The sequence below is a fragment of the Syngnathus floridae genome, chromosome 12 (assembly GCF_059516105.1).
Source record: "Syngnathus floridae isolate MCC-2025c chromosome 12, RoL_Sflo_1.0, whole genome shotgun sequence".
NCBI classification, from domain to species: Eukaryota; Metazoa; Chordata; class Actinopteri; order Syngnathiformes; family Syngnathidae; genus Syngnathus; species Syngnathus floridae.
In genome coordinates, this window is record NC_142424.1 from 13,033,342 (window position 1) to 13,061,164 (window position 27,823).

The 27,823-nt window shown below is 42.4% G+C and overlaps 1 protein-coding gene across 3 annotated transcripts in view; it reads left to right on the forward strand.

The window, feature by feature from the left end:
- slc12a2 (solute carrier family 12 member 2) overlaps positions 1-27,823 on the forward strand; it is a 106,273-nt gene that overhangs the window by 34,580 nt on the left and 43,870 nt on the right. For all 3 annotated transcript variants that reach the window (XR_015861812.1, XM_088392511.1, XM_088392510.1), the window contains exons 3-11: positions 6,120-6,195; positions 9,058-9,153; positions 17,768-17,907; positions 18,669-18,779; positions 18,915-19,023; positions 19,493-19,617; positions 25,832-25,916; positions 26,049-26,203; positions 26,291-26,398. Coding sequence is in view for 2 of the 3 variants with exons in the window: in XM_088392511.1 (XP_088248637.1) it covers positions 6,120-6,195; positions 9,058-9,153; positions 17,768-17,907; positions 18,669-18,779; positions 18,915-19,023; positions 19,493-19,617; positions 25,832-25,916; positions 26,049-26,203; positions 26,291-26,398 (1,005 nt within the window). In the remaining variant the exon portion in view is untranslated. The remainder of the gene's footprint in view (positions 1-6,119; positions 6,196-9,057; positions 9,154-17,767; positions 17,908-18,668; positions 18,780-18,914; positions 19,024-19,492; positions 19,618-25,831; positions 25,917-26,048; positions 26,204-26,290; positions 26,399-27,823) is intronic.

A 27,823-nucleotide genomic window follows, 5' to 3' on the forward strand; every position in this document is an offset into this window, starting at 1 on the left:
CTGAGCACGTGATCCGTTGGGGCCTTATCCCTGATGTACTTATGGATCTTGGATGTTTCATCTTGGATAGTGGCTCTCACGCTCGCTAGTCCTCGGCCTCCTTCTTTACGGCTAGTGTACAGTCTCAGGGTGCTGGACTTGGGATGGAACCCTCCATGCATGGTTAGGAGCTTCCGTGTCTTGATATCTGTGGTCTGTATATCTTCCTTTGGCCACCGTATGATTCCTGCAGAGTATCTGATTACTGGTAGGGCGTAGCTGTTAATGGCTAGGGACTTGTTCTTGCCATTGAGCTGACTTTTATATATATATATATATATATATATATATATATATATATATATATATATATATATATATATATATATACACACACACACACACACACACACACACACACACACACACACACACACACACACACACACACACACACACATATATATATGTGTCGGAATATAGGTCGCATTAGCCATAAAATGCACAATAACATGAAGAAAAACATATATAAGTCGTTCCGGAGTATAAGTCGCATTTTGGGGGAAATTTATTCGACAAAATCCAACACCAATAACAGACATGAACGAGCAACAACAGGCTAAACAATAGGTATGCTAACGTGACATAAACACAAACGAAGAGCTGAGAACGAGCCTGACGTAACATTCAGTTATTCAAATAACTATTGCATAAATAGCACGTTTATAAAACCATCTGTCACTCCAATTCATTAAATCCATCGATTGTCCTTTATGTCAACATAAATGCGCGCCGCTGACGGCGGTTGCACTTCAAAATATTCCACAGGCCCATATAACGATATATAAATTAGATATCAAATAACTATTATATAAGTAATAATATTATCAAACCATCCGTGTCACTCCAAATCATTAAATCCATTGATCAAATTCTTCGTCCTTTGTCAACAACGCCGCGCGTTCGCGCTGACATCAGCATCGTCGTTATTCCACAGATCTAGTATATATTGTAGCGTTAACAAAGTACAAGGAAAGTCGTGGGTTTGGTAAACGGCTCTTTATTTAACAAAACAAACTTCCAGCCACGGAGGTGGAAGAGAGCTCCATAGAATAGGACCAGGCATGCGGAAAAGCCATGTCCGAGCCCCATCCACCGTCCGCGGACAGCCACCGGGCCGAGCGCCGGCCCCCGACTTCCATCCACGGAGGTGAAAGAGAGCTCCGTAGAGTAGGACCGGGCGTGCGTAAAAGCCATGTCTGAGCCCCATCCACCGTCCCCGGACAGCCACCCGGCCGAGCGCCAGACCCCGACTTCCATCCAAAGAGGTGAAAGAGAGCTCTGTAGAGTAGGACTGGGCGTGCGTAAAAGCCATAATAGTTTTTCAAACCTTCTGTGTCACTCCAAATCATTAAATCCGTCAAACTCTTCGTCCTCCGTGTCACTTACAAACAAAGCCGCTCATGATGCCGATAGTACGTGGGGCCCTTAGTCATCTTCGTCATCCCGTGATCGAATCTTTGTCCTTTATGTAAACAACCGCCGCGCCGCAACGCTGACATAATTTGAAATTCAAATTACAATAATCCCTTGCTACATCGCGGTTTGTTTATCGCGGTTTCACCTTTTTTTTTTTTTTATTTTGAAAATTTGTGAATAAATTCACATATAAGTCGCTCCTCAGTATAAGTCGCCCCCCCCACCCAAATGAAAAAAAAACGCGACTTATAGTCCGAAAAATACGGTATATATAATATATATATACACTGCTCAAAAAATTAAAGGAACAGTTTTTTTTATCAGGGTATGGCATGAATTCAATTAGACTTTTCTGATGAGGTTTTGGTCAGGTACATGGCAGAGGGGGTTGTTAATCAGTTTCAGCTGCATTGGTGTTGATAGAATTAACAACAGGTGCACTCGAGGGACAACAACGAGATGGTCCCCAAAACAGGACTGGTTTTGCAGGTGGAGGCCATTTCAAGTTCCTCCCTCCTGATCTTTTTTAACTGTTTTTCCACAAGTGTTGGCCTTAGCAAGAGTCATTATCACGACTGGGAGCATGAGGCGATTTCTTAACCCTCCTGAAGTTGCGCAGAAGATTTTATGTGTCTCCCAGTACAATCTCCAGAGCATGGAGGAGAGTCCAGGAGAGAGGCAATTACTCTAGGAGAGCTGGACAGCACCATAGACGGTCCTCGTTCCATTAGCAGGACCGATATCTGCTGCTTTGTACAAGGAGGAACAGGTTGAGCACTGCCCGAGCCCTACAGAATGACCTCCAGCAGGCTACTGGTGTGAATGTCTCTGCACAAACAGTCAGAAACAGACTTCACAAGGGTGGCCTCAGGGCACGACATCCTGTAGTGTGCCCTGTGCTCATTGCTCAGCACCGTGGAGCTCGATTGGCATTTTCCATAGAACACCAGGATTGGCAAGTCTCCCACTGGCGCCCTGTGCTTTTCACAGATGAGAGCAGGTTTACCCTGAGCACCTGTGATAGACGTGAAAGGGTCTGGAGAAGCCAAGGAGAGTGCTATTCTGCCTGCAACATCATTCAGCATGACCGGTTCGGTGGTGGGTCAGTAATGGTCGTCTACAGGCTAGAGAACGGCAGTCTGACTGCCATGAGGTATCGGGATGAAATCCTTGCACCCATGACCCTACGCTGGTGCAGTAGGTCCTGGGTTCCTCCTGATCCACAACAATGCCCAGCCTCATGTGGCAAGAGTATTCAGACAGAATCTGGAGGATGAAGGAATTGACACAATTGAATGGCCCTCATGATCACCTGATCTAAACCCGATCTAAACATCTGGGACATAATGTTTCGGTCCATCATACGCCGCCAGGTTGCTCCTCAGACTTTACAGGAGCTCACTGATGCCCTTAGACCAGGGGTGGGCAATTCATTTTTACAAGGGGCCACATGAAAAAACCTCAGTTGTCAGAAGGCCACACCTACGATAAATTAAACCTGCTCAATTTTCTTCCATCGTAAAATGCACTAAATTATTTATTATAAATAGCTGGTACTGGTAATAAGAAGAATACAATTATTCTGTTCATATTTATATTAAGCTGTGTGAAATTGTGGTGTATAGGTTAAATAAAAACACTAAAATCATTAATCAGTACAATTTATTCTTAACTTCTTTAACTTTTCTTCAAATGACAAAGCCGCTGCATCTCTGGGTGTGAATCCATCCATCTTCTAAACCGCTTAGTCCCCACGGGGGTCGCGGGCGTGCTGGAGCCAGCCGTCAACGGGCAGTAGGTGGGGGACACCCTGTACCGGTTGCCAGCCAATCGCAGGGCACACAGAGACAAACAACCATCCGCACTCGCACTCACACCTAGGGACAATTTGGACTGCTCAATCGGCCTACCAAGCATGTTTTTGGGATGTGGGAGGAAACCGGAGTGCCCAGAGAAAACCCATTGGCTGGCAACCGGTTCAGGGTGTCCCCCGCCTACTGCCCGATGACGGCTGGGATAGGCTCCAGCACGCCCGCGACCCCCGTGGGGAGTAAGCGGTTCAGAAAATGGATAGATGGATGGATGTATTTTTTTTCATGCTTGGTCGTGTAGTGGCGACTCAAATTATATTCTTTAAACACAGCGACCTGTGTACCACAAATCAGGCACAAGGCTTTACCTTTCATTTCTGTAAAGAAATACTTGGCAGTCCATGTGTTGTTGAAAACACGGCGCTCCTTGTCAACTTTTCTTTTCTCAGGGTCAGCACACATTTATTTCTCGGGCAGCATTACTTCGCACTGTTCACCTTCACGCACAGCTCACATACACGTACGCTACACGGAAGTGCGACGCCTTTCAAAATACCGTATTTGCCGGTGTATAAGTCGACTCGGTGTATAAGTCGACCCCCTAAAATTCGACGGAAATTTATGATTTTATGATATATCCTTTGTATAAGTCGAGCTCAATTGTTGCATTATATTAAACTTCAAAATTCAATCAGAAATATGCGAAATTTATTGACGAAATGTGTTCAAATTCACGAGTTTGTAGCGAGCGATTTATACGCCATTTTAAAGATTTACTTCATGACCCTGTGATATTACGCGCCGAGAGAGACTAACAACAATGAACACTCTTAGAAACTGGTTTATTTTTAGTTAAGAATCAACAAATTATAATTATAAAGTGATTGCCGGTACATAGAGTTCAAAATTCGTCTTCATCGTCGCTATTTCCGAAAAGCTCGTTCCATTCGTTTTCGTTTAGTTTGTCGTCATAAAGGGCATCTTCTTGGTCTTCTCTATCCTCAGTTTCCTCCTCCTCATCCCAGATGAGGTCGTCTTCTGTCCCATCGAGAGCGTTTGGCGAATATTTTCTAAGTGCCAACGGCTCTTGCGCCATAAAGAGTCCGCCTCGGCTGGTTCCCCATGTCGGCCAGAACAAGTGAAAATTCGGCCTCTTCCCCTGGAAGTCTGGCCAAGTTTGGCGAATATTTTCTAAGTGCCAACGACTCAACCGCCGTAAAGTGTCCGCCTCGGCTGGTTCCCCATGTCGGCCACCACAAGTGAAAATTCGGCCTCTTCCCCTGGAAGTCCGGCCAAGTTTGGCAAATATTTTCAAAGTGCGAAAGACTCAACCGCCGTAAAGTGTCCGCCTCGGCTGGTTCCCCGTGTCGGCCACCACAAGTGAAAATTCGGCCTCTTCCCCTGGAAGTCCGGCCAAGTTTGGCGAATATTTTCTAAGTGCCAACGACTCAACCGCCGTAAAGTGTCCGCCTCGGCTGGTTCCCCATGTCGGCCACCACAAGTGAAAATTCGGCCTCTTCCCCTGGAAGTCTGGCCAAGTTTGGCAAATATTTTCAAAGTGCGAACGACTCAACCGCCGTAAAGTGTCCGCCTCGGCTGGTTCCCCGTGTCGGCCACCACAAGTGAAAATTCGGCCTCTTCCCCTGGAAGTCCGGCCAAGTTTGGCGAATATTTTCTAAGTGCCAACGACTCAACCGCCGTAAAGTGTCCGCCTCGGCTGGTTTCTCCGGTCGGCCAGAACAAGTGAAAATTCGGCCTCTTCCCCTGGAAGTCTGGCCAAGTTTGGCGAATATTTTCTAAGTGCAAACGACATTCATTTAGACATGGCGATTGAATGTTTACGTACCGGTAGTTATTGTCGTTGCTTGACGCGCGATGACTCGCACATTCGCTCAATACCCAGTACTTCCCCCTAGCAGTCATCGTCACTGCCTGGCTTTCGATGTCCGTTATTGAGGTGAGAATATTTGAAATTGTTGCTGAGGATGCGTGTTAATGCGACGAACGCTTTATAATGATTCAGTTTCTCGCTGTTTGATGAGCCTGACGGACGCACACCCACGCACAATGAGATGCATGAGAAACGGCCTTGGTTACCATCATATTTGAAGCGATGAATACGAAGTTACATTTTATGACTCGGTGTATAAGTCGAGGTCGATTTTTTTCGGTCGATTTTGGATCGAAAAAGGTCGACTAATACACCGGCAAATACGGTAAAAGCAAAACAGTTGTATTGCACGCACGACACAGGTTTTTCATTTTTAAATTAAGTTGTAATCAAATATAATTTACTGCCTTAGACAGACCTGGGAGGACATCTCACAAGACACCATCCGTCGTCTCATTAGGAGCATGCCGCGACGTTGTCAAGCATGCATACAAGCTCGTGGGGGCCACACAAGATATTGAAAATAATTTTGAGTTGCAGAAATTAAATTTAGGCAAAATGGACAAGCCTGCCATATGATGTTTTCACTTTGATTTTTGGGGTGTGTATATACTGAGTAGGCTGAAAACTTTTATTTTCATCAAAAGATGTGGCATTATTTTGTTCCATTAAACTGTCCATATAGATATCCCCGAAAAATTCACCATTGAAATCTGATGTTATCAAAGTGTTCCTTTAATTTTTTTAAGCATCATATATATGAACAGATGTGTCCTGCACATTTTATCCTAAGTAACAATGACAAAAATGTAATTTGAGTTATCCATCCATTTCGAGGACTGTATTTCCCGCACCGTAAGGCGCACTTAAAAGCCTTTAATTTTCTCAAAAACTGAAGGAGCGCCTTTTTTGATGCTTTTAAGTGATTTGTCTTTTTTTTTTTTTTTTTTTTTCCCCAGGTCCGCTGTATGTTGAACATATGGGGTGTGATGCTCTTCATTCGTATGTCCTGGATTGTGGGTCAGGCTGGAATTGGTGAGATCACATTGACATGGGACAAATGGGTTAATTTCATTTTGAGGTAATGTCTTAGCTTATTTTATGATGGTCAACCACAGGGGTCAGGTTGTGCCAACAGCAGTCTCAGCAGGTAAGTCTGGGCTTCCCCAGCCATTTAGTCCAGCCCTTTGGGCGAGGTGTTTCCAGATGAGCTGAGAAATCGTCGCACCTCCTAGCTATCATTTAGGGCCTCATTCCTGTGGGGTATACCAGGGCCGGAACACTTCAGCAAAGCCCAGGAGTCGTTCAGGAAACATCCAGGAGGAGGCATCCAATCAGATGTCTGAGCCTTTTTATCTGGCTCTTTTTGAGCAACGGCAAGGAGCAACGGCAGCTACTCTGAGCCTCTCTCAGATGACTAAGCTTAGTGTTGCACCAAGTAGCTGCACTATACTGTCATATTTAGCTGGCAAAAATGACTCGATACTATCATTTTGTCCGTCCGTACTAGAGATGCACCGATCCGGCTTTTTCAGTTTTGATACCGATACCGATGCCGTGGCTTTGCGTATCGGTCGATACCCGATACCGATCCGATATTATGGTTGATTTAACAAGCTACATACCTCTACATGTGGAAAAATAAAATATAGCATCGGGACAAGAGAATAAACAAGTGACTTGATCAAATACAATAATCAAGCAATGTAAACATGTGTTCGCACACTTTCTCATACATTTCTGACAGTGCGGTCTCAGAAAAATACTTGCGCGATGGCAAATTGTGCCGTGGCTCCAGGTGCTCAAGTAAACGTCGGAAGCCCTCGTTTTCAACAACACTCATCGGTTGTCCATCCAAAACCATGAATTCCAGCACTTTCTCAGTAATTCTCATAGCTTTTGCGCTATTGCCTGGGAATTTCTCCCGTCTTTGCAGTGCATCTGCTAACGTTAACTGCCGTGTAGGTCCACCTCCCGCTCCCTTAGATATGCTCAACTGGTGGAACTCCTGGTGCTTCGTTGCATGGTGTTTCTGGAGATGCTTAATTAATTTGGTAGTACTATAACTGGCAGTACTACCACCACCCCTGGCAACATTAGCTTTGCAGACATTACAAACTGCCGTCGAACTAGTTGGCGTGTTCAGTTTAAAGTACCTCCGCACAGCTAACTCTTTCATTCGCTCCATGTTTGCGTTTGTTTAGAAAACTCTCGTGGCATGCGGCACACGTGCTGCTGACGTATGACGTAGCCCACGTCCCAATAGATTAAGGAAAGGATCGGCTCACAGATCGGCTGCATTTTCCGATACCCAATCCATCTATTTTGTTGATATCGGGGCCGATATTCTATCCAGATATCGGATCGGTGCATCTCTAGTCCGTACTTGGAAAAATAAAATGCAGTGCTAGCACTTCATCTCTGTGTTACAAGGGGCTGGTTCCCAACTTGTTGGTATCCAAGTCACACATGTACAGATACAAATGCTTCCTCTAAGAAACTTTGAATGCAGTTAGTTGGGTCTCGACCTATGAAGGAATTACTCGCGTCAAACCTGGAAACAAGTTGATTCTGTATTAAAGCAGGTCGAAAACTTGTGACATGTAGGATATGTGCTTTTAAAGCAGTCATTTTATCGTGTTCCTACAATATTTTTGGTCGTGGTTATTGTACCGTCAAGATCTAATATTTGCCCATGCCTCCTCCAGAACAAGAGGGTCAAACTTTCTCAAGAGTACCTGTATATATACTACAGCTAGCTATACAAGTTTGAATTTTAAGAATCATCTACTGTAGGGGTCACCAACCTTTCTTAAACCGAGAGCTACTTCCTGGGTACTGATTAAGGCAAAGGGCTACCAGTCTGACACACACTTCTGAAATAGCCAATTTGCTCAATTTGGCTTTCACTATGTGTTATTGTCATTTCCAGTTCACATGTAAGTGTGATTTTAACAAGAATAGCAAAAATACAGTCAAATCTTGATTTTTGACCACAATCCGTTCCAGAAGGCGGTTCTAGAAGCGAATCGGTCAAATTCCGAATCTATTTTTCCCATTACAAATAATAGAACATTTTTTAATCCGTTTCAAGACCAAAAAAAAAAAAAAACGTCGTTTTTAAGCATTTTTTCATTTGCTCATATTTGGCCGATCGCGCAACTGCAGCGCACCGCGCTGGTCGCATTATTGTGACAGAGCCATCGTTGAAATTTAGAAAATATTTTTAAAGTCCTAATGTACTTTTCAAAATTTAAGTGGACCTCAGTGCGCAGGGAGCTTAATTTGGTCCGATCGTGCAACGTCTTTGTGTTTTAGGATGGCTTTACTGCTCCCACTTGCTTTTTTTGGAGGCATGATTAGGGGTTAATATAATCCTCAAAGTAACGAAAATACAATAACAACGGAGTCAGTCGGCATCCGGGCCGCACGATCGGGTTTTCTAGGGTCCTCCCGGCTCATCTCGCGAGGTTCGACCTCGAATTTTGTTCGACAACCGAAGCAAAAAAATCTTGAATTTTTGGTTCGAATTCCGATTTGTTCGAGAACCAGGACGTTCGAAAACCGAGGTTTGACTGTGAAATAAATAGATGCAGCTCACTGACAAGTGCCGCTATTTGAGCTAATTTTAGAACAGTCCTGTGGGCGACTCATGCGGTCCTCACGGGCGACCTGGTGCCCGGGGGCACCGTGTTGGTGACCCCTGATCTACTGCATATTAGTTGAAGCGACATAAGCTTAGTAACTGTTGTAGCGAAGTAGCCTGCTCAGTGACACGTGGCAGGCTTTACCTAAGTAGCTTGTCTCTATAACCACATTTTAATTCTCACACAGATCTCTTGGTTTTGGGGCAGCTTTGATGAAGCAATTCTAAAGATAACACTTTGTCCTTTGCAGCTCTATCTTGCTTAATTGTTGCCATGGCCACTGTAGTGACTACAATCACTGGACTCTCCACTTCTGCAATTGCAACCAATGGGTTTGTACGAGGAGGTATGTGTTGAATTTTTTAAATTCCAGTCAACCGAATCTACGCTATTTTTCAGTAATTAGAAAAGCCATTATTTGAATAAATTGTTTTGATGATGACAAAATGTCGTTCAACACGACTTTTTGTCAGACCGATACCGGTACTCCGTTCTTTTGTCAACGTCATCAATATTAAGCACCGATACCACTCGTACTTTTGAAATATGTAGTCATTTTCCCCTCTAAACACCGACAGCCGTTTGATAATAAGAACCGTTTGATTTTTATGGCTGCTTTATGTTACAAAACAGCTCGGATTGCTCTTGATTTGGAAAGGGGGAAGTTCGTGGAAGCATTTCGTCCACACAGTCACTTACAGGTCAAAGAGCGTGACCGAACACAATAGTAGAACAAGTTCATTTTAATTACTTTATTCTCTCTTCTATCCAATTCACATAGCATCAAAATGACATGCTCAATCCACCTGATATTGCCATCTGTGTATTGCTTCTCTTTCAATAAAATGTCAACAGAATTTGATGTGTTGAGAATTCTCGGTGATGGATGGTAAACGGACCCGTTTGGCTGCCCAACAGCATGCCTGGCCTAAATTAACATAACAAAGGACCCCATTCAGATGCCAAAAAACGCCTTTCCAAAAAACAAACAAAACAAAACAAAAAAAAGACTTTTGACAGTATACAACACGCTATCAGGGTATTATATATATATGTTTTTTTTATCAAAGTTTTTATTTTCACTTATACTTTTTCTTTTAATCTTGGCTGTTTCGGTCCTCCATGGGATAGGGGCTTTAACCTCCTGTGGGGTTAAGATCAAGGGATGTTGTTAATATGTCAACTGTGCGCTTATGAAGCCTTTTGAAACTCAATGATTAAGGCAGTGGTTCTTAACATGGGTTCTATCGAACCCTAGGGGTACGGTGAGTCGGTCTCAGGGGTTCGGCAGACCCTTCACCAGGTCCGAACACACCTGATTTATAAATTCGTGATAACGCGTATCTGAACTGGTCTCACAAAGGCAACAGCAGAAGTCACACTGATTTGCAGGTTTGTAATTTGTTGTTCATGCATTTTGTTGGTTTTGTCCTTTGAGCAAGGTGATGTTCATGCACGGCTAATTTTATGCACCAGTAAAAAACATCTATGTCTTGAATTTGAAAAAAATATATTTTATTTTTTACTAATGAAGGCTTCAGTGAATGCGCATATGAAACTGGTGGGGTTCGGTACCTCCAACAAGTTTGAGAACCACTGGATTAAGGGCTATATGAATATAATTGACTTAACTTAAAAGTATGTGTTAATATTGATATTCATCTTTGTGAAGACACTGATCATGGCATTTCTTTTGATAATTAGGAAACAGAATAATATACGCAACACTATTTACTAATTTAAAGTTTTCTATTTTAAGTCTCTGCTAGTGTTCATATTTTTAAATGATCACTGTAAACATTTTCACGAGTGCCCACATCATTGCAGTACGTACACTTGTACCTTGTTATAAAAAGTTATGATAATCAGAGTTCTAAAAACGTATTTACAGTATTGTACCTTGTTATAAAAAAAATTGTTTTAAAAACATATTTACAGTATGTACACTTACACCTTGTTATAAAAAATTGTAATAATAAGAGTTCAAAAAACATATTTACAGTATGAATACTTTAGCTCAGTGGTTCTTAACCTGGTGGTTCAGTGAATCGGTCTCAGGGGTTCGGCAGAGCCTCCACTGCGGAGGTCCAAACACACCTGATTTATCGTGTAAATTCATGATGACACATATCTGAACTGGTCTGAGCAAGGTGATGTTCATGAATGGCTCATTTTGTGCACCAGTAAAAAACATCTGTCTTGAATTTGAAAAAAAAAAAAAAAAATCACTAAAGAGTGCTTCGGTGAATGCGCGTATGAAACTGGTGGGGTCGTCCAACAAGGTTAAAAACCACTGCTTTAGCTATATCTACATATGTTACACACACACACACACACACACACACACACACACACACACACACACACACACACACACACACACACACACACACACACACACACATGCTTCATATTTATATTATTTATACATTATTTTCTGGATGTCATTTATACTATTAATATAGTATTTAATGTTTTAAACTTATTTCATGTTCTAATGATAACATATGCACCTATGGGGTTTAATATACGTACTTTTTATTGATTACAAAAAATTCATGTATCTTAAAAATGGGAGGATGACACTACTTCGCGAATTTTCACCTATCGCGGGTGGTCTTGCAATAAACGAGGGATTACTGTATATATATCAGGGATGAGAATTTTCTGCGGATCCGCAGATTTCCGTATTTTTTTCTGTCTAAAGTATCATTTTCGTGTATCGTGTAAATCTGCTTAGATTTTTTATTTTTTTTTTACATATAGGGGGGAGTGGTATGGAAGCGGCCGGCCAGCTGGCCGGGCAACGTTAGCCTCGGCGACTCGCGAGCATTCGCCCGCCCGCTGCGACGGCATCTTTTGGCACATCTCAAGGCAAAATTAGTTAAACTGTGAGTACGGAAATCGGCTTGCCTCTGTAAACCTAACTCACTGGCGGCAGTGATGCAACAACAGCCGCCTTATTTTCGGCAACACTTTGGCGCTACTTTCGTCACATCATTTCCACTTGTTAACTTAATTTACATGGAGAACTAGTGTTTTTACATTGCCACAATGTGAATTTACAATTGGGTTTTCATCACTTGTAGACGAGTTATTGAGTTAGATAGATCTCGGGCCTACTCAGCAAAAGTTTTCGCCACCATGAGGATCGTGCCAGGGAAATAGACAAGCCGAACGGGATTAAGAATTGCTTCAGATAGGCATGGCTCGAGAACAGCGTCCTCGTACAACTCGGAACACAGTCCGTAACCATGTGCCTGATGGAACATATCCGTAAAGTAGATGTCCCGGGGAAGGTTTTGTGTATTCTCTGTCAAGATATGATCAGCTATGGATGTCGCGGCGCTAGGAACATTAAGGTGCACATCGAAACAAAAAAACACAAAGGTACTTTTTTACTTTTACAAGCATGTGGGTTTAGAAAATAACATGATGTTACATGTAAGCTAATGTTATGCTAGAAAGTAACATGACGTAACATGAACTGAGAACGTGCCTGATGTATTATTCAAATAATTATAACATAAATAACAAGTTTATCAAACCATCCGTGTCACTCCAAATCATTAAATCCATCAAAATCTTCGTCCTCTGTGTAAACAACTTTGCTGCTGACTCCGGAAGTACATGCTGCGCTGACGTCAGACTTGTCAGTTGCGATTCCAATTATTCAACGACATATATATATAAAAACTATATATCAAATAACTATAACAAATAACAATTTTATCGAACCATCCGTGTCACTCCAAATCATTAAATCCATCGAAATCTTCATCTTCTGTGTAAACAACGCCGCTCCTGACTCCGGAAGTACATGCGGCATTAATGTCAGACTCATCGTCAATTGCGGTTGCAATTATTCCACAGGCCCATATAACTATATATAAAGTACAGGACTGTCTCAGAAAATTAGAATATTGTGATAAAGTTCATTATTTTCTGTAATGCAATTTAAAAAAAAAAAAAAAATGTCATACATTCTGGATTCATTACAAATCAACTGAAATATTGCAAGCCTTTTATTATTTTAATATTGCTGATTATGGCATACAGCTTAAGAAAACTCAAATATCCTCTCTCAAAATATTAGAATATCATGAAAAAGTAAACTAGTACGGCACAGGTGTCAAACTCAAAGCCCGGGGGCCAGATACGGCCCGCCACATCATTTTATGTGGCCCGCGAAGACAAATTGTGCATCAAATTTGTGTGTCATTACTACAATTGCAAATTGTCTTCTCTTGTAATATATTTTTTTTTGAAATATTTGACTAGTTTTTACTTGTCTGATTTGAAAACGAGTTATTTCTCAGTTTGTTTTGTAGCTTTTATTGTATGTAATATGAGGTGCTCATACATTTATTTGGGTTGACAGTCATAATGGCCCTCCGAAAGAACTACAATGCGGCCCGCAAAAAAAGATGACTTTGACATCTACTAAGTAGGGTATTCAACTAATCACTTGAATTGTCTAATTAACACGAAACACCTGCAAGGGTTTCCTGAGCCTTGAAAAACACACAGCTTGGTTCAGTAAACTAAATGACAAGTATGGGGAAGACTGCTGATCTGACTGCTGTCCAGAGGACCATCGTTGACACCCTCCATCAGGAGGGTAAGACACAGAAAGAAATTTCTCAAAGAGCAAGCTGTTCACAGAGTGCAGTTTCAAAGCACATCCACAAAAGGTCTGTTGGAAGGGGGAAATGTGGCAGGAAATGCTGCACAACCAAGAGAGATGACCGCAGCCTTAACAGCATTGTGAAGAAGAGTCGCTTCCAGAATTTGGGGGAGCTTCAAAGACAGTGGACTGAAGCTGGAGTTCAAGTATCAAAAGCCACTGTTCACAGACGTGTCCAGGAAATGGGCTACAGTAGCCGTATTCCCATGGACAAGCCACTTCTGAACTCAAGACAACGGAAGAAGCGTCTGACTTGGGCTATGGAAAAGAAGCACTGAACAGTTGCAGAGTGGTCCAAAGTCCTCTTTTCAGACGAAAGCAAGTTTTGTATTTCATTTGGAAGTCAAAGCGCCAGAGTCTAGAGAAAGGCTGGAGAGGAGCAAAATCCAAGTTGCTTGAAATCCAGTGTGAAGTTCCCACAGTCAAAGATGGTTTGGGGAGCCATGTCAGTTGCTGGTTTTTGTCCACTGTGTTTCATCAAGTCCAGAGTAAATGCAGCTGTGTACCAAGAGATTTTAGAGCACTATATGCTTCTGTCTGCTGAAAAGCTCTATGGAGATGATGATTTCATTTTCCAGCATTATATGGCACCTGGCCACAGTGCCAAAACCACCAGTAAATGGTGTACTGACCATGGCATTACTGTCCTCGATTGGCCTGCCAATTCCCCTGACCTGAACCGCATAGATAATTTGTGGGGTATTGCGAAGAAGAAGCTGAAAGACACCAGACCCAAGAATGCAAATGAGCAAAAGGCCACAATTGAAGCATCCTGGTCATCCATAACACCTCAGCAATGCCACAGGCTGATTGCCTCCATGCCACGCCGCATTGATGCAGTAATCCGTGCGAAAAGATTCCCAACCAAGTACTGAGTGCATTAATGGACATTTTCAAATGTTTGATTTTGTTTTGCTGTTATAAATATTTTTTTTACTTGGTCTGAGGAAATATTCTAATATTTTGAGATAGGATATTTGAGTTTTCTTAAGATGTATGCCATAATCAGCAATATTAAAATAATAAAAGGCTTGCAATATTTCAGTTGATTTGTAATGAATCCAGAATGTATGACATTTTTGGTTTTTTAATTGCATTACAGAAAATAAAGAACTTTATCACAATATTTCTGAGACAGTCCTGTATATTTCAAATAAATAGACATAAATAAAGGAATTATCGAACCATCCTTGTCACTCCACATTATTAAATCCATCGAAATCTTTGTCCTCTGTGTCACTTATAAACAACTCCGCTGACTCGGGAAGTCAGTGGATCCGGCGCTGGCATCAGACCTTTTGTCAGTTGCGGTTCCAATTATTCCACAGGCCTATATAACTATATAGAAACTATATACCAAATAACTATAACATAAATAACAAGTTTATCGAACCATCCGTGTCACTCCAAATCATTAAATCCATCAAAATCTTTGTCCTCTGTGTCACTTATAAACAACTCCATTGACTCCGGAAGTCAGTGGATGAATTCAGACGCATCGTCAGTTCCAGTTCCAATTATTCCACAGGCCTAGAGCGCCCTCATGCGGTTTAGTCTGAAAATAACATGTGAATTGTAAATACACTGCTCAAAAAAATTAAAGGAACTGTTTTTTATCAGGGTATGGCATGAATTCAATCACACTTTTCTGATAAGGTTTTAGTCAGGTACGTGGTAGAGGGGGTTGTTAATCAGTTTCAGCTGCCTTGGTGTTGATGGAATTAACAACGGGTGCACTAGAGGGGCAACAATGAGATGGTCCCCAAAACAGACTGGTTTTGCAAGTGGAGGCCATTTCAAGTTCCTCCCTCTTGATCTTTTCTAACTGTTTTTCCACAAGTGTTGGCCTTAGCAAGAGTCATTATCACGACTGGGAGCATGAGGCGATTTCTTAACCCTCCTGAAGTTGCCCAGATTGTCCAACTCCTCCAGGATGTCACATCCATGTGTGCTGTTGCAAGAAGATTTTGTGTCTCCCAGTACAATCTTCAGAGCATGGAGGAGATTCCAGGAGACAGGCAGTTACTCTAGGAGAGCTGGACAGGGCCGTAGACGGTCCTCATCCCATCAGCAGGACCGATATCTGCTGCTTTGTGTAACGAGGAACAGGTTGAGCACTGCCCGAGCCCTACAGAATGACCTCCAGCAGGCTACTGGTGTGAATGTCTCTGCCCAAACAGTCAGAAACAGACTTCACGAGCGTGGCCTCAGGGCACGACGTCCTGTCGTGTGCCCTGTGCTCACTGCTCAGCACCGTGGAGCTCGATTGGCATTTACCATAGAACACCAGAATTGGCAAGTCCGCCACTGTGCTTTTCACAGATGAGCAGGTTTACCTTGAGCACCTGTGATAGACGTGAAAGGGTCTGGAGAAGCCAAGGAGAGCGCTATGCTGCCTGCAACATCATTCAGCATGACCGGTTTGGTGGTGGGTCAGTGATGGTCTGGGTAGGCATTTCCATGGAGGGACGAACAGACCTCTATAGGCTAGAGAACGGCAGTCTGACTGCCATTAGGTATTGGGATGAAATCCTTGCACCCATGGTCAGACCCTACGCTGGTACAGTAGGTCCTGGGTTCCTCCTGATCCACGACAATGCCCGGCCTCATGTGGCAAGAGTATGCAGAGAGTATCTGGAGGATGAAGGAATTGACACAATTGAATGGCCCTCACGATCACCTGATCCAAACCCGATAGAACACCTCTGGGACATAATGTTTCGGTCCATCAGACGCCGCCAGGCTGCTCCTCAGACTTTACAGGAGCCCACTGATGCCCTTAGACAGATCTGGGAGGACATCCCACAAGACACCCTCCGTCGTCTCATTAGGAGCATGCCGTGACGTTGTCAAGCATGCATACAAGCATGTGGGGGCCACACAAGATATTGAAAAGAATTTTGAATTGCAGAAATTGAATTTAGGCAAAATGGACAAGCCTGCCACATCATTTTTTCACTTTGAGTTTTCGGGTGTGTATATACTGAGCCCTCTGTAGGCTGAAAACCTTTATTTCCATCAAAAGATGTGGCATCCTTTTGTTCCTAAGACATTAAACTGTCCATATCAGTATAGATATCCCCCCCCAAAAAAATTTCACCATTGAAATCTGATGTGTTTTCAAAGTGTCCCTTTAATTTTTTTGAGCAGTATACTACTAGTAAGTAAGTAATGTGTTAATGATCAGATATACATGTCTCTCCTGAGTATAAGTCGCACCACCGGCCAAACTATGAAAAAACAGAGACTTATAGTCTGGAAAATACGGTGTATATATACATAAACATATATATATATATATATATATATGTGTGTATGTGTATATACATATATATATATATATGTATTTGTGTATATATGTATGTGTGTATATATATATATATGTATATATGTATGTGTGTATAGATGTATATGTATGTGTGTATATATGTACATATGTATATGTATACATATATAAACTGGAGGAGTGGCTGAAACAGATCCCAGGAAAAACATCTGACATCTCAGTCCAGAAAAGTGCAATACTAGGAACAGCAAAGATACTGCGTAGAACCCTCAAGCTCCCAGGCCTCTGGTAGAGGACCCGAGCTTGAAGGGAAAAAGAGACCACCCATGGGGGGTGAGGAGTAAATTTATTTGTATGTGTGTGTATATATATATATATATATATATATATGTGTGTGTGTGTGTGTAAATATGTATATGTATGTGTGTAAATATGTATATGTATGTGTGTATATATATATGTGTGTATATATATATATGTGTGTATATATGTCTGTATGTATGTGTATGTGTGTGTATATATCTATATATATATATATATATATATATGCAAACAAGTCAAGTGTATTTATAAAGCCCTTCATCACAGACAAGTCTCAAAGGGCTTCACATGGGCAAAGTTGACAGTTATTCTCAACATCCCTTGATCTTAACTCCCAAGGGGGCAAGGAAAAACTCACAAAACCCCAACTTGGGAAAAATGAGAAACCTTGAGAAGGGACCAAAGATGGTAGGATCCCCCTTCTGGGATGATTAAGTGGCAATGGGTGCAGAGTGGGCAACATTGAACACACAATATAAAACAATCCAAAGAAAAAGTAGATGTCCATATTCAAAATGAAGAGCTGCAGGAAGGTGCCCTCAATTGTCATGGCAGTGTCTGCAAGGGGGGTTATTCACCTCAGATCCCTCGAATTCGGTCCCATTTCCCTTTTTTAAGCATTGACTATGACCGTGTCTGACTTTGATATGTTTCTTACATTTCTAGGCGGAGCATACTACTTGATTTCAAGGAGTCTGGGCCCAGAATTTGGAGGTTCTATTGGTCTAATTTTTGCCTTTGCCAATGCTGTGGCTGTGGCCATGTATGTGGTGGGATTTGCTGAGACAGTTGTGGAACTGCTTGCTGTAAGCCCATTTGCTGTTGATGTTTTTCAAGGTTGATGAGAGAAACAGACAGGAAAACATTTCCATCACTTCTGCAAACATAAACACAAAGAAATTACAGTTTTAACCTATTAATGCACAAGTAATTAATTGCATCCGTAAGTATCCTACATCAATGGATACTCAGAAGATCTCATATAATGTATCTGTAAACACTATCTAATGTTCTGGGAATGACTGTGTTGACTAGTGTTTAATCAAAACTTGCAGTACTGTGTATGAAACTAGGCAAGTTGCTTAGTTTTCCTAAATCCAAGTTGAGGTCCAGTAATGTCTCACATAACTCAACTGAACTGGGTGATGACTACACTTTTGGTACTTTAAAATTTACCAGCACAAGAAAAGTTGAATTAAATCGCTAAACAATGTCGTTATTTAAATTGAAAGAATAATTGAATTTCAATTATTTTCAATAAAAAACGTTTTTATTCCTCTTGGTCAAAAAGAAAAATGAATGAGCGGACAAATGATACTGAGCCTGGCGATCACATACCCACACTGTATCCACGCAGCACCACATCGAAGCAAAATGTTAGAAATCCATATACAATGTTGCATTACTGTTTGAATGATACCAACTGCTAATAGTTCGCCAGTATCAGTGAAATTAATGGATTTTTAAATCGGTTGCCCACAGTGACTCACTTATGCAGACATGGAAAGGAAAACAATAAATAAATGAAGAAACGAATACATACATTTTAATTTTTCTCATCTTTTAGGGTGTGGATGCCCTCATGACGGATGAAATCAATGATATCAGAATTATAGGTACCATTACTGTTATCCTTCTCCTGGGCATATCTGTTGCAGGCATGGAATGGGAGGCAAAGGTATGATAAGTCTTGTACAATATTTAATACTTGGAAAGCCTACAATAACTCTGTAGACCCTTAAGAGATATGGTTTACATTTTAACAAAAAACATTTTTTTAAACAAATGTAATTGTTGATTTTCCTCCTTTTAGGCCCAGATCTTCTTGCTGTTTGTACTCATCACTGCAATCATCAACTACTTCATTGGAACTTTTATTACTGTTCAGTCAAAGAAATCTCTCGGCTTCTTTGGCTATGATGGTATGACATTTTATTTTTGTATGAAACTACTGACAGACAAATGGTGACATATACTCTATGTCAGGGGTCTCAAACTCCAGTCCTCGAGGGCCGCATTCCTTCATGTTTTCCAAGTTTCTTTCCCTCGGTAAACACACCTGATTCAATTATCAGGCTCCTGCAGAACGTGAGGATGAACTGATCATTTGAATCAGGTGTGTTTAACGAGGGAAACTTGGAAAACATGTAGGAATGCGGCCCTCGAGGACTGGAGTTTGAAACCCCTGCTCTATGTACAGAGATTGAGTTTTTTGTAAGGTCACTATTACCCCTATTGTCAATCTACTGTGATATGAGGGGCTGATTGTCCACTTATTGCTGGGCCCCACTGCTGATTCATGATTCTGTGATGGGCATGTTAATTATGTGTCTAACTGAGCACATATAATTTTAGGCTTTTGTAACAACAGTCTTGTTTGTGTTTTCTTAGGTTCTATCATGTGGGAAAACATGGGTCCTGACTTCAGGAAAGAAACTTTCTTTTCTGTTTTTGCAATCTTTTTCCCTGCAGCTACTGGTATTTTAGCCGGCGCCAACATTTCTGGAGACCTTGCAGTAAGTTAACATTTCCACATTTTGTTAATGAGTACTGTATTTTTTGCATCATAAGGCGCTTCGTGCACAGACTCAATAACAGGGGCCCACACATACAGCACACTGCATTATTGGGCGCCTGCATGCTAAATCATACGGTATACAAAAAAAGAGGGGGGAACAACAGCAAAACGGTGAGTTTGCTTTTAATTAGGCCTTCACACTCAGCGTATTTTCCGCACAATAAGGCGCTTCGAGTTAAAAAGTGCAGACTCAATTCCGGGGTCTATTTTGTATTTAACCCACACATAGGGCAGACCGCATTTATAGGACACATGCATGCCATTACTTAAGGTAAACAAAAAACGTCACAGGAGCAAGACAACGAGACTACATGTTTAACCATATACTGTCTACTGTACTCACATTATTGTTAATCGATATTCATATGCAAATCCGTCCACATCCTCATTGTCTGTATCCAAATTAAACAGTTGGGCAAGTTCGCCATTAAACATGCCAAGTTCCCTCTTGTCATTGTCTCGTCGTTGTCACGTTGCTCTTCTGCAGTGATCCTGGCTTTCCAGAAAGCTCTAATTGTGCCTTGTAAACATGTCTCTTTGTCTATGCCATTTTAGAGGGTCCTAATACTGTTTCCTTTGCACAAACGATAGTCTGTTTATCAATGGCGGCGGAGGTATGTACGTAGGAAACGCCACAAAAAACAACTTTACAGATTTGCACAAACTGTAGTATTTATATATCAATGGCGGCGGAGGTACGTACTTTGCACAAACGATAGTATTAAAGGTGTATTCAGACCAGAAAAGTCCTTTAGTCCGCTTGTTTGGTCCGAACCAAAAGCAGACTTAATTTTTTACCTTTGGTGCGGTTCCTATTTAGACTGTACACTTTGCAAATGAAGTATACACATCCACGCCGTGCTCCCATTGGACAGCAATGACCAGGGCGGCACACAGAGCACAGACCCGGAAATGGAGGAAAACATGCGAGTCCTACGCGCTGCGTTCCTGCTCTGCATATTTGTACTGTTGGTGCGGATCTTCGCTGTTTGTATTCACACCTGAAGCAAACCGCACCAGAGTTTGTTTGGAAGCGAACCGAGACCACTTGAAAACGTGGGTCTCGGTCCGTTTCTTTAATCCGCACCAGGATTCATTTGCGAGGACTCACACCTGCACAATTCTAAAGCCTTCTAATCGAACCCTGGTCTTTTTAAAGCGGACAAAACAGTCAGGTCTGAATACACACTTATTTACCAATGGCGGCGGAGGTAGGTACTCCTCTACGCGTTACGTCCGCCCCAATCCTCTGATTGGTTCATCAGGTGCCTGTATATTACGTCTCTGTGTGGCGGACGCCACACAAAACCACTTTACAGATTTGCACAAACGATAGTATTTATTTACCAATGGCGGCGGAGGTATGTACTCCTCTCCGTGTTACGTCCAGTCCTCTGATTGTTTTGATTGTTTTTAATTCACCCCTTCACCCCCACTTCCACAGTGTGGCGGACATCTTGGAGTGACCCATAAGTGCCCTAGAATGAACACGAAGTGAACCAGAAGTGCCCCTAAACAAACAGGAAGTGCCCCAAAATGAACAGGAAGTGCCCCAACATGAACAGGAAGTGAACCGGAAGTGCCGCAATTTTAAAAGGAAGTGAACTGGAAGTGCCCCAAATCAAACCAGAAGTGACCTAAATTAAACCGGAAGTGCCCCAAATAAACCGGAAGTGGCCTAAATTAACCGGAAGTGACTTCATTTAAACTGGAAGTGCCCCAAATAAACCAAATTTACCCATAATTGAACCAGAAGTGCCCCCAAACAAACCAGAAGTTTCATAAATATCGTTTTCCCTTCTAATTCCTCCGTTTTGCCACCGATTCAACCTGTTTCAATGTTGAACTCTGCAGCGTATCCCTACCTATTCCACAACTTCTCACTTACCAAAAATTCAAAACTTTCAGCTTTAAAATTCACGTCAAATTATACAAAATTTGGTTTTTCTCTTCTAATTCCTACATTATTTGACCGATTCAACACTTTCCAACTTTCAACATCATTCTGTAGCATTCCCCAAACCGGAAGTACCCCAATTTTAAAAGGAAGTGAACTGGGAGTGCCCCAAATCAAACCAGAAGTGACCTAAATAAACCGGAAGTGCCTCAAATAAACTGAAAGTGACCTAAATTAACCGGAAGTGACTTAATTTGAACCGGAAGTGGCCCCAAACAAACCGGAAGTGCCCCAAATAAACCGAAAATACCCTTATTTGAACCGGAAGTGCCCCCAAACAAATCAGAAGTTCCATAAATATTGTTTTCCCTTCTAATCCCTCCATTTTGCCACCGATTCAACCCGTTTCAATGTTTAACTCTGCAACTTATGCCTACCTATTCCACAACTTCTCACTTACCAAAAATTCTAAACTTTCAACTTTAAAATTCAAGTCAAATTATACAAAATTTCGTTTTTCCCTTCTAATTCCTACATTATTTGACCGATTCAACCCTTTCCAACTTTCAACATCATTCTGTAGCATTCCCCAAGTATTTATTCAGTTCCTTTGCCTTCACACGCAATTTCTCTAGAAATTGCAAATTCTATTTCTTCTCTTTTATTCCTCACCCTTTTTTGACACACGACTACTTCCACATTACTCATCTGATTCACCCCATTCAAATTTCAACATATTCGAAATATTCACACGAGGGGAGCTTGCATTTCTTTCATTCCAAAACTTTTCGTAAAATTGGTAAATGTTTGGCAACATTTTCCCCATTCATTCTTAATGGCACATTGAACATTTCACATTTACATCGTTCTAGTTTGAAATTCACATCATTCAGCACATTCAAATCATATTGGGGAGGATTTCCAACATTCCCAACATTGCCAAGTTAAAAAATTTCACCTTTTCTCATGAACAATTTGCAAATGTCCATTTTTCCCTACTAATTTCTACATTTCTGACCAATTCAACCAGTTCCATCTTTAAACTATTCATCTTATGCGATCCAGGGCGCTTGCTTGGAGCACACACACATATGTTGACCTCTTGTTTTCTGAAATAACGAGCCGGTTACCAAACCCACGTCTTGCCTGGTACTTTGGTAACGCTACAATCTAGTTATATACGTAGATCTGTGGAATAATTGGAGCCGCAACTGACGACGAAGCTGACGTCAGCGGCGCACGTAGGACCGAGTCAACAGCTGCTTTTTTGTTTTTTTTATTGACACAGAGGATGAATATTCCGATGGATTTAATGATTTGGAGTGACACGGATAGTTCGTTAAAATTGTTGTTTATAATACATGTATTTGATATACCTAGTCCACGGGTCACCAACCTTTCTTAAGCCGAGAGATACTTCCTGGGTACTGAATAAGGCAAAGGGCTACCAGTTTGACACACACTTCGCATATAGCCAATTTGCTCAATTTGGCTTTCACTATGTGTTATTATTGTCATTTCCAGTTCACATGTGTTGGGTCTAAATACGATTAGACATTAAATCACTCGCTGGAATGAAGAGGAGAAGACAACCAGAACAGGTTTACTCGCGAGGAGAACGATAGAGAAAGCAATCTCAGTTACAACCTCCATCAGTTCTGAGTCCTTCCTCCACGTGCCCCTCTTTTTAATGTTATGGTTGCCCTGGTTTCAGAGGCGTTGCTACACTAAAGGGAGGGGGAATTGTGTCTGTAGCAACGCTGATTAGCAAAAGAATGTAGTGTGGTGTGAATTAGCACTTCGCTGTTGGCTCGTGACCCCCCGCAGAGGCCGTCCCCATCCATTTTCCCTCACAGTTGGCTGACCCGTCGAGGACTGTGATCAAATATCTTGAAGCACGTTGATTGCCGCTTTGCTGTGGAACAAATGCAACTAGACCTTTGCTAACTTTATCTACTTGGTAAATTAACACATAATAATAATAAGTAACTTGTCCTAAACACTTCAACACACATTAAGCAAACGTGAGGTAACCGGTATGCAGTCTCCTAAACAAACATTGAGTAAATATGGGATAACTTTTATGCAACTACTTCTAACTGTATGTAACCTTTAACAAAGAAAAACAGGTCTGATAAACTACAATCTATGAACCAAACCTATATCTAAATGAAAAGGAATGAAGTTCCTGTGAATCAAACAAAGAACATGTCATCTATGTAAATAAGCCCTGCTCATTGTTAGTGAAGGCCTCTTACGGGAACGAAAACACACAGACAACATAAGGACAGGAAGGATACAAATGGCTGACAGGGATCAAAAGACATCCCTATCACTAAAAAGGAAGAACCTAGATAAAAGGAAAGATAAACTCGTAAAGTCGAGGCCTCCAGGTCTGGCAGGCCAAAGCTTCACTTAAAATTATTCCAACAACATGTAAGTGTAATTTTATCAAGAATAGCAAAAATACAGTCAAACCTTGTTTTTTGACCACAATCCGTTCCAGAAGGCGGTTCGAGAAGCGAATCGGTCGAATTCCGAATTTATTTTTCCTATTACAAATAATGGAATTTTTTTTAATCCATTTCAAGACAAAAAAACCCCCGCCTTTTTTAAGCATTTTTTTCATTTGCGCATATTTGTCCGATCGCGCAACTGCAGCGCACCTCCAAACGCGCAACCATAGCGCGTCGCCCACCGCGCAACTGCACCGCACTATTATTGTGACAGAGCCGTTGCTGAAATTTAGACAATATTTTTTAAAGTCCTGATGTACTTTCCAAAATTTAAGTGGACTAAGTGCGCAGGGAGCTTAATTTTGTCCTATCGCGCAACTGCAGCGCACCGCCAAACGCGTAACAGTAGCGCGTCGCCGACCGCGCAACTGCACCGCGCTGGTCGCATTATTGTGACAGAGCCGTTGGTAAAATTTAGAAAATATTTTTAAAGTCCTGACGTACTTTCCAAAATGTAAGTGTACCTCAGTGCGCAGGAAGTTTATTTTGGTCCGATCGCGCAACCGCAGCGCGCCGGGCGCTTACTGTCACATTGCTTTAAGAGCGTCTTTTATGTTTTAGGATGGCTTTACTGCTCCCACTTGCGTTCTCTGGAGGCATGATTAGGGGTTAATACAAGCCTCAAAGTAACGAAAATACAATAACAATGGAGTCAGTCGGCATCCGGGCCACGCGGTCGGGTTTTCTCGGGTCCTCCCGGCTCATCTCGCGAAGTTCGACCTCCGAATTTTGTTCGACAACCGAAGCAAAAAAATCTCAAATTTTCTGTTCGAATTCCGATTTGTTCGAGAACCAGGACGTTCGAAAACCGAGGTTTGACTGTAAAATAAATAGATGCAGCTCACTGACAAGTGCCTCTATTTGAGCTAATTTTAGAACAGTCCTGCGGGTGACTCATGCGGTCCTCACGGGCGACCTAGTGCCCCCGGGCACCGAGTTGGTGACCCCTGATCTAGTCTGACGTCTGCGGCGCGCGTACTTCCGGCGTCAACAGCTGTGTTTTATTATTTTTGTTAAGTGACACAAGACGAAGAATCCGATGAATTCAATGATTTGGAGTGACACGGATGGTTCGATAAAATTGGTGTCTATATTACATTTATTTGATATAAGTTAAAGTTAAAGTCCCAATGATCGTCACACACACATCTGGGTGTGGTGAAATTTGTCCTCTGCATTTAACCCTGAGACTGGAAGGTTGTGGGTTCAAACCCCGGCCTGGTCATACCAAATACTATATAAATGGGACCCATTGCCTCCCTGCTTGGCACTCAGCATTAAGGGTTGGAATTGGGGGGTTAGATCACCAAATGATTCCCGAGCGCGGCACCGCTGCTGCTCACTGCTCCCCTCTCCCCCAGGGTATGGATCAAAATCACACGGGGATGGCCTGTGGAATGATTTGAAGTTCAGTCGCTGTCAGCGGCACGCACCCATTGTTGACATAAAGGACGATCGATGGATTTAATGATTTGGAGTGACACAAATGGTTTGATAAAGGTGTTATTTATGTTATAGTTATTTGGATAACTGTCAATGTTACATCAGGTCCATAGCATTCCCCGAGTTTTATTGAACTTCTTCGCCTCCACATGCAATGTCTAGAAATGGCATTTCACCTTTTAAAATGATGGCAATTTTGGAGTGACAGACATCCTTCTGCATGGTTCGATGGCTGATATTTTCTTTGTCTCTGTAATTGGAATGTTCATGTATTTCATTTTCATGGATGCCTGCAGGACCCACAACTGGCCATACCCAGAGGAACAATGCTTGCCATATTAATCACTGGAATAGTTTATCTGGGAGTTGCTGTTTCTACAGGTAGCGTACTTAGTTCTTTGTATGTTCTTATACATGTTTATATTTATATAAATATAGTTCTATTTAGTTTTTTCTCAAGAATATCCCATTGTTTGTGAGTCCTTTATGAGCATTTGACACTTGCCATCCCAGGTTCCTGTATTGTGAGAGATGCCAGTGGAAATGACACAGTCACCTCTCCATTCCTAATGAATTGCACAGATGCTTCTTGCAAATTTGGCTATGACTTTTCTGCTTGTAAGAGAGACAAAGATAGCTGTCGCTATGGTCTACACCATGATTATCAGGTATGTTGAGTTTTCAAATCTTTACTCTGTCTTTTACGCTTACTCTATTAGGTGTAAATAGCAAACATGTTTTCATTGTTTGTACAGGTTATGAGCATGGTTTCGGGTTTTGGACCTATCATTACAGCAGGAATTTTCTCTGCCACCCTGTCCTCAGCACTAGCATCATTGGTCAGTGCACCCAAAGTATTTCAGGTGAGACCAGCTTAAAATAGGTAAGACTTTCACGAATTGAACATATGCCTCACACCTTGGTAGATATAAGCACCTTACTCAAAGGCACCTTAACCATGAATGGCGTTACGTCAGCGGTGGTATGTCGCGCTCTCATTTCTCCACCCATGACATCATTACTTAGGAGAATGAATAGGTGAGGGGCCAGACAAAGCACGGCTCAGAAGACCTCTTATGATGGATAAAATATATGGACCTAGTTTTCCCTCGCCCGGATGCGGGTCACCGGTGCCCCCCTCTGGAGCCAGGCCTGGAGGTGGGGCTTGAAGGCCAGTGCCTGGTGGCCGGGCCTTCGCCCATGGGGCCCGGCCGGGCACAGCCCGAAAAGGAAACGTGGGTCCCCCTTCCCATGGGCTCACCACCTATAGGAGGGGCCAAAGGCGTCGGGTGCAGTGTAAGCTGGGCGGCGGCCAAAGGCCTTGGCGGTCCGATCCCTGGCTGCAGAAGTTGGCACTTGGGACATGGAATGTCACCTCTCTGGCTGGAAAGGGGCCCGAGCTGGTGTGCGAGGCAGAAAGGTTCCGACTAGATATAGTCGGACTTGCCTCCACACAGAGTTTGGGGTCTGTTACAAGCCCTCTCGAGAGGGGCTGGACTCTCTTCCACTCTGGAGTTGCCCACGGTGAGAGGCGTCGAGCAGGTGTGGGCGTACTTATTGCCCCTCAGCTGGGCGCCTGCACATTGGGGTTCACCCCAGTGAACGAGGGGGTAGCCTCCCTCCGTCTTCGGGTGGGGGGACGGGTCCTGACTGTTGTTTGTGCCTATTCACCGAACAGCAGCCCAGAGTACCCATCCTTTTTGGAATCCTTAGAAAAAGTGCTGGAGCGCGCTCCTTCTGGGGACTCTATCGTTCTACTGGGTGACTTTAATGCTCACGGGGGCAATTACAGTGAGACCTGGAAGGGCACGATTGGGAGAAACGGCCCCCCGATCTGAACCCGTCCGATTGTTGGATTTCTGTGTTTGACACGGATTGTCAATAATGAACATCATGTTCAAACATAAGGATGTCCATGTGTGCACTTGGCACCTGGACACCCTTAGCCGCAGTTCGATGATCGACTTTGTAGTCCAGGGATGAGAATTTTCTGCGGATCCGCGGATATCCTTTTTTTTCTGTCGAAAGTATTTTCGTAAATCGTGTAAATCCGTTGAGAATATTATTTTTTCATATATGGGGGGGAGCGGCCGGCCAGCAACGTTAGCCTCGGCGACTCGCGTGCATTCCCTCGCCTGCCGAGACGGCACATATGTATACTGTATTTTTCGGACTAAAAGTCGCTCCGGAATATACGTCGCATTAGCCATAAAATGCACAATAAAGTGAAAAAAAACTTAAGTGCAACCAGAGTACAAGTCGCATTTTGGGGGAAATTTATTCAACAA